This window comes from Triticum dicoccoides, chromosome 7A (genome assembly GCF_002162155.2).
Source record: "Triticum dicoccoides isolate Atlit2015 ecotype Zavitan chromosome 7A, WEW_v2.0, whole genome shotgun sequence".
Classification (NCBI taxonomy): Eukaryota; Viridiplantae; Streptophyta; class Magnoliopsida; order Poales; family Poaceae; genus Triticum; species Triticum dicoccoides.
In genome coordinates, this window is record NC_041392.1 from 199026758 (window position 1) to 199034702 (window position 7945).

At 51.7% G+C, this 7945-nt stretch overlaps 1 protein-coding gene across 1 annotated transcript; it reads left to right on the forward strand.

Moving 5' to 3' along the window:
• The first annotated feature begins 4265 nt into the window (after positions 1–4265).
• Positions 4266–5907, forward strand: LOC119330335. Its single transcript, XM_037603441.1, has one exon. The coding sequence runs from the start codon at positions 4397–4399 to the stop codon at positions 5687–5689; it is 1293 nt and encodes a 430-aa protein (XP_037459338.1). The 5' UTR covers positions 4266–4396; the 3' UTR covers positions 5690–5907.
• Positions 5908–7945: the final 2038 nt, after the last annotated feature.

Sequence of the window (7945 nt, forward strand, 5' to 3'; positions counted from 1 at the left end):
ACGAAACTTGACAGGCGGTCTATCGGTGGTAAACCAAGGCCGCTTGGCAAGACTCGGTCCAATCTGGAAATGTTTAACCCCCACACAAGAAAGAAAGGTAGAAATGGCCACCGGAGGAGAACGGAACGCCGGATTGCAAAACGGACAACGGGGAAAACGCTCGGATGCATGAGACGAACACATATGCAAATGAAATGCACATGATGACATGATATGCAATGCATGACACGCAAGCAATGACAAGGAAACACCAACAAATAACTGAACGACACCTGACACATCGGTCTCGGGGCGTTACATCTCATTAGATAAGATCCATGAGACTTGGACCCTCCGTCAAGAAAGCCACGAGGTGGTCACGAGGGTAGGGGCGCGCCCCCTGCCTCGTGGGCCCCTCGAAGCTCCACCGACGTACTTCTTCCTCCTATATATATCCACGTACCCCCAAACGATCGGGGACGGAGCCAAAAACCTAATTTCACCGTCGCAACTTTCTGTATCCACGAGATCCCATCTTGGGGCCTGTTCCGGAGCTCCGCCGGAGGGGGCATCGATCACGGAGGGCTTCTACATCATCATCCAAGCCCCTCCGATGAAGTGTGAGTAGTTTACTTCAGACCTACGGGTCCATAGCTAGTAGCTAGATGGCTTCTTCTCTCTTTTTGGATCTCAATACAATGTTCTCCCCCTCTTTTGTGGAGATCTATTCGATGTAATCTTCTTTATGCGGTGTGTTTGTTGAGACCGATGAATTGTGGGTTTATGATCAAGTCTATCTATGAATAATATTTGAATCTTCTCTGAATTCTTTTATGTATGATTGGTTATCTTTGCAAGTCTCTTCGAATTATCAGTTTGGTTTGCCCTACTAGATTGGTTGTTCTTGCCATGGGAGAAGTGCTTAGCTTTGGGTTCGATCTTGCGGTGTCCTTTTCCAGTGACAGAAGGGGCAGCAAGGCACGTATTGTATCGTTGCCATCGAGGATAACAAGATGGGGGTTTTATCATATTGCATGAAACTATCCATCTACATCATGTCATCTTGCTTAAGGCGTTACTCTGTTTTTAACTTAATACTCTAGATGCATGCTGGATAGCGGTTGATGAGTGGAGTAATAGTAGTAGATGCAGAATCATTTCGGTCTACTTGTCTCGGACTTGATGTCTATATACATAATCATACCTAGATATTCTCATAACTATGCTAAATTCTGTCAATTGCTCAACAGTAATTTGTTCACCCACCATAGAATACTTATGCTCTTGAGAGAAGCCACTAGTGAAACCTATGGCCCCCGGGTCTCTTTCTCATCATATCAATCTCCATCACTTTATTATTGCTTTGCTTTTACTTTGCTTTTACTTTATTTACTTTGCATCTCTATACCAAAAATACCAAAAAATATTCTTTATCATCTCTATCAGATCTAACTTTCGTAAGTGACCGTGAAGGGATTGACAACCCCTAAGTGCGTTGGTTGCGTTGAGCTATTGTTTTTGTGTAGGTACGAGGGACTCGAGCGTAGCCTCCTACTGGATTGATACATTGGTTCTCAAAAACTGAGGAAAATACTTACGCTACTTTGCTGCATCATCCCTTCCTCTTCGGGAAAATCCAACGCAGTGCTCAAGAGGTAGCACCCGGCACATTGCCCTAGACGTCGTCGGCCTTACTCTTGCCCTTGCCGTCGACGCCGCCGTCGTTGATGAGGTCGATGAAGACCGGAGCAGGGCCAGCCCACCCAAACGCCGCCTGGTACGCTGCCAGGGCAGCCTCCTCCGACGTCTGCTGGGGCGGTGGCATTACGGCAAGCCGCGCGCGCTCCTCCTCCTCCTCGAGCCGGAGCGCCTCCGCGTCGCGTTGGAGCATGGCATCGTAGCACATCTGCTCCTCGCCGTCGTCCTGCTCCTGGCGGAGTCAGTGCTCCTTTCATCGCTCGAGGTGGGCCACCTCCTCCTCCGGCATCGCGGCGAAGTGGATGAGAGGCGCGCTCACCCACTCGCGGTACTGACCCATCTACGAGTAGGCCTCCTCCGGCCAAGTGGGTGGAGGCGGGGAGCGCTTACGCGTCAGCTCCGGCTCCGGCTTGGGCTGGACGGGCGGCGACGGTGGTGGTGGCGGCACGAAGAGCGGGGTGTGGACAGAGTCCCCCGCTGCCGACAGGGCAAGGGCTTGCTCCAACCCATCCCAGTGAGCGTCCTCCTCGAGGTGCCTAGCCTCCAGCGCATGCTGCAGGGCTTCCTCGAGGGCGGCTTGGTACTCCGCCTCCGCCTCCATGTCCTCCGGCTCTACCTGCGGGGGCGGCGGTGGGAACGGCGGCGGGATGGCGTTAACACCCGAGCGCCGTTGCTCCTCGTGTTCGAGGGCGAACCACGCGCTCCCAGTTGAGGGAGTTGGCGGCGTACTCTGGCAGCCGACACTGCTCCGGCGTGAGCTGCGCGCGGCACCTGCGCACCTCGTCGTCGTGCGTCCGCTGGGTACGAGGAACCGCCGGCACCGGGATCCGCTGCGGATCCAGATGCCAACGGTGCGGCAGCGTGACATCGGGGTACGACAATGGCTGCCTGTACTCCTAGTGCCACCGCGTTTGGTGCACCGGGATGTGCAGGTGCCGGCGACCAGGGTGGAAACGCGCCGCCGCCGGAGGAGGAGGAGGGGGAAGGGGAGCACGGGAGGACGAGGCGTCGGGGGTGCCCTTGCCCTTGCCGTTGCTGCCGCCGAATAGGCCCATCGTTAAGGTTTGCGGTCGCTGGCGAGGAAGCAAAGGGAGTGGTGGGGGGCAGATGTAGACGGGAGAAGTGGATGAGGCCGACCCTGCCGCACGCGTGGTTAAAAAAAGACGCTTCCACTTGCTGACGGTTGGGCCCGTTGTCGGTTGTCATCATAAATAAGACGACCGGTGACGGTTGGGTGGCCGCCAGGTGGGGACGCGGCGGACGGCAAGGAGACGCGCGGCTCGTTTGCTTCGCGTCCGCGCCGACGTATTTCAGGCGCAATTTTGGGCTAGAAATGGATCGGCGTGAACGCCAGACGGACACGATTTAAGTTTGGGTCGACGCATTGGGCCGCTACTTTTGTCTGCACCGACCGAAACGAACGCGGACGGACGAAATTGGTCGTCTCATTGCAGTTGGCTCGTGCTACTGTGGCGCCGAAAGCTGTTCATTTCTCTCGGCTGCTAGAACCATCGAAAGGCCGGACTGGTACGAGCCGGGCGAGGACGCGCTCCAAGTCCAGTGCACTGCGCAGCTGCTCCGGCGCTAACTCGGGTAGGTGCTTCTGTGATATTCCTTTTTCTAGAACGTGCAGCCGTACTCTCTTTTACCCTATTGGACAAAGCAGACCGAGCAAGTGGGAGTGGCGTGAGATATTTTATCCTTCAGATCGACAGCCATATCACTACCCTACAAGGTTGTATACATTCCAAGTGAGCAAACAATGGTGTTACGGCCCTGTCACACCGACGGACTCTCTGATGCCACAGCGCTCCATTGCTAGCCACGTTCATGTGTCGACTTCATTTCTGGTTTCGGCTCTGCCACCATTCTTTCCGAGATCTTACTCCGCAAGTCCCAGCATGAATTCCGCTGCCTCTTCCGAGAGTACCTACTCTGTTCTGTTCGGAAGCTCTAAGATGTTCGAGCTTAAGCTTTAAAATCGTAAAATATGCACCATCTTGGCGTGCTGGCGTAAGCAATGATGCGCCGTGGCTGGCAAGTGGCAACAGCATCTTTGCGGGAACATGGCCGCCCCTCTGTCTACCGTCTAGCCGGACTCGTAAAGTTAGCCCCTCAAGCATTCACCGACATGAGTATGTGTCTATTTTGTGTCCCTATTTATTCATGCACGCAGCTATGTCTTTTAATATATTTTTTATATTGTCTGATCATATGCATGTGATTATAGTCCGCAATGGGCCAAATTCTATGTGGCAATTGATCGGACACATCCGAGCACTTCTCATGTTGCCTCATTTTTTCGGGATATATTGCCTCATGTATGACTTAAATGTGAGGAGTGCTAGACAGCCGAAACATATAGAAAAGCTTTGAGGAGTTCGATTGGGTCAGTGATCAATTTGAAAAGTCCGGTTGTAGGTGTTCTAATAGACGAGATTTCTAAACCTCAGTTAACTGAGACTTAACGGAGTCTCATCGATGTTATATTCGTGCGATCTTGCGTGGACATCCGTTAATTTTTTTTTCAAATATTCTTTTTCTTTTTTACTATGTTATTTTTGTTAAGTCTCACGAGATCTAGCCCCACCCTCTAATAAAATACTTCGCCTTTTCCCTCGGCGGAATGTCCGGGCGCGGCGCATGTACGCAAACTTTGTAGTACTAGTAGTACAACAATAATGGGGCTGTGGCCATCCTGTCGCGGGGAGAGATCGAGATGAGGGATCCGGAAGCGCCCTCGCTGGTGAGGCTGCCGGAGCACGTCGTGCTGGAGATCCTCGCGCGCGTGCCCGGCGTCGACGACCTCTTCCGCTGCGCGGCCGCGCGCAAGCGCTGGCGCGACCTCGTCACCGAGCCGTCCTTCCTGCGACGCCGCTGGCCGGAGGGCGCGTGCCACTGCTCCTCCCTCGTCGGCTTCCTCGGCCGGGAGCGGTGCCGCGGCGGGGCAGGGCCGCCGGGCTCCAGCTTCGTCCGCGCGCCGGGGTCGGTGCTCGGCCCCGGCCGTCCCCTGCTCGGCTCCTTCGTCCCGGGCGCCACCGGACTCCTCGACGACCGCGTCGTGCCGCTCGCCTCGCACCGCGGCGTGCTCCTCGTGCGCTTCGGCGCCGGCGCCGAGACGGAGACGGAAGCGGAGCCAGAGCTCGGCGTCGACCGCCTCGCCGTGTGCAACCTGCTCTCGGGCGCGTGCCACGTGCTCCCCCCGCTGCGCTGCGACTGGTTCTTCGACTACTTTGGCACGAGCGCCCACGCCGTCCTCACCGGCGCGGACTGTTGCCCCGACGAAGGCCAGCGGCAATCCCCGGACCCGGCTTCCTTCAAGGTGCTGGTCGTCGGCGTCAGCGACGACCGGCGGCACTACGTTCTCCGCACGTTCTCCTCCGGTGAGCCGAGCTGGAGCGCGCCCAGCGAGTGCTTCGACCCGGTAGAGCGCGGCATCTTCGGGCCGTTCAAGCGGCGCAGCGCCGTCGTGAGCCACGGGACGGCGCACTGGGTCCTCTGGGACCTGGTGAAGTTCCACGTCCTCGACGTGAACGCCGCCACTCGCCACGCCTCCTTGCAGGAGCTACAGACCCCGCCGCCGGCAGGCGACCTCCCCCTGTACGAGTCGCCGCATCTGAGCGTCGCGCCAAACAAGGCGGCGACTCTGTCGTCGCTTTGCCTGTCGAGCCAAGACCCCCAGGTGGAGATCTGGACGCGGCGGGACGGCGGCAAAGGGAGCAACGAGGGTTGCGGCGGAGACTGGAGCCGCGATAGGGTGGTCGAGATGACACCCGAGCAGAATCAGATCGTCGACAGGCCACGGTGCATGTGCACCGGGGACAGGAGCGGCACGGTGTTGATCACTGACCGGTGCCGGTGCATGTACATTTTACATCTCGAAAGTGGCGCCATGGAGGAGGTGACGGACCACCTCCGTGGCCTCCGTGACTACAAGACCGCCATGGCCGTCGAGATAGATTGGCCGGCCTTCTTCGTCTGTCGGCTTCTTGGTGGAAAGGCACATGTTTAATCTGGGGCGAGCATTTCTCTCTCATCGGCGTAAGCTGGCCGACCTGGCTGTATTAATTCGTGTTAATTATGTTCGAGATCGTAACAACCTTTGTGCAACCGGAACAAACCTCAACATATACTTCTGTATATGTTGTTCCCTCGCAAGCAAAAATAGCAAAGGTTTAAAATTGCATGCATATGCATATGGATAAGAAGAGAAAATTGATGTCATCAAGACTACTCCCTCCGTTTCAAAATAGATTACTAAAGTTAGTGTAAACTTGGATCATCTATTTTGAAATGAAAGAAGTACTACTTTAAAAGCTTAAAGCTTACAAATGTTAACTCCTTAAACTGCAATCAATTAGTCTTTATGGTTGGGAGCTTAGGGCTCTTTCATAATTTTTTGGGCTACTTGCATTTGTGGCTCAGTTTAGCCTGGCTGAGTAAATACAAACTATAAACCATGTTAGACTACCCACAGTGAGAGTAATACTAGCCACAATGGAAGTAACTTCAAGTCCAACTCAACAAATTTGTTTATGTGGCAATGAGTTAACGAAGAGAGAGGTAGTTCTAGTAATTTAGCTAGTTACTGTAACATCACATGTCCTAATGCAGTATGAGTCTATAACCTAATAAATGGGAGATCTCAATAAATGGAGCTTTGCATGACACCACACCTATGTTAGACCTCCTCCAATGCAAAGGTGCTTAGATGAGGTGCTAAGTATATTAAATGCCTTAGCAACTCAAGTCCCAATGCAAAGGTGCTAAGCTTCATGCATTTAATTAGTTATAGACTCAAAATTGTTCTTCCACCTAGGTACACGTGCTTAGCACTGTTTCCTCCTGGGGTCACCATACTATTCTTTCTCCTCTTAACTAGCATGCCACATCAGACTTTTTGCTTAGTTGGCAACCTTAGCACCTGTCCAAGGTGGAGCATTGGGAGGGGCCTTACTACCCACTATGAAGGTAGTAACATAATCTAGGGATATATGTATGTTACTAGTGTATGTTACTCATACATATCTAGATAAATAGATGATGTGGCAAGCAATAAATGAAGAAATGGAGGAAATTGGTAACATGGCTACTTACTAGTAGTATGAGTAACATCACACATATCAAGGCAAAATGAGTCTATAGCCTAATAAATGAAATGTTGTATGTTACCGCACATATGTTACTCCTCACTATAGAGGTAGTAACATAGACTAGTAACATGTGCATGTTACTAGTCTATGTTACTACCCATTGTGGCTAGTCTTATGTGTATGGTTTTGTTGCTTGCATTGCATCATCAGGTCATTTGATCTATGTCGTTTGGCTGACAACAGTTGGGGATTACGGTTGTGAAGGTGCAAACATGGCATGTATGGCCTAATATCAGGGCCACTCCTTCTCACCAGTGTTGACCTTGTCGTACATTACAGTTCAGGGATAGTATCAAATTAACATTGTTTTAGTCCTGAATACTAAAAAAATGACAGTTTGTCTTAATTGCTAACAAAGGCGGTACAAATTAATATTCATAAGGCCCAATAGGGAAAGTTCATCAATGACGAACCAGGTAGAAATTCTTCGACCTCGTCTTGTTCTACCGTTGTTGCTTCTTCTTCTGGCACTGCTTTTTCTTCTTCTTCTTCTTCTTCAGATCCTTATGTTACCTTTGTTGGCCCACGTTATCTCAGTCCACTTAAATTTTTGCTCTTCCGAGCTCATTGTCATGGGCCTCCACGCCATGATCGGAGTCATCAACATCATCGATCGTCATATTTTTCTCCTCCGGCACAAACTCATCATAACCCCATTCTAAGATCCAGATATAGTGAATGCAACATGCAATAACAAGTCTAACTTGGATGGAGAAAGGGTGAAATGTCTTCTGATCCAGGATCTTAAATCTATTATTCAAAACATCATGTGCCCTCTTAATTGTAACTCTTAAGGTTCGAGTATCTGAGGTTGAACAATTCGACGGCAGTACTAGAATACTTTCGAGAAGAGAACTCGCTCAGATGGTATTTGATTTTTCCTGAAGGGTGGAAGAACACAAAACCAACATGCATCAGCATCACCTAGGTAAAACTTACCATCAGAGATACTTATCCCATCAGGTCAGGACATGTTGCCAGCAAGAATGTTAGCATTGTAGGTTGATCCTTCCTATCCAGTTAACACATATGTGAACTTCAGATCGAAATCGACACCTGCGAGCACATTTTGGCTTGTGTAGTGCTTTCCACCCATGTATACTGCAGCATGTGAC

Excerpts from the sequence above, each read along its gene's own strand:
- LOC119330335 (XM_037603441.1), top strand. The coding sequence starts at position 4,397 with ATGAGGGATCCGGAAGCGCCCTCGCTGGTGAGGCTGCCGGAGCACGTC.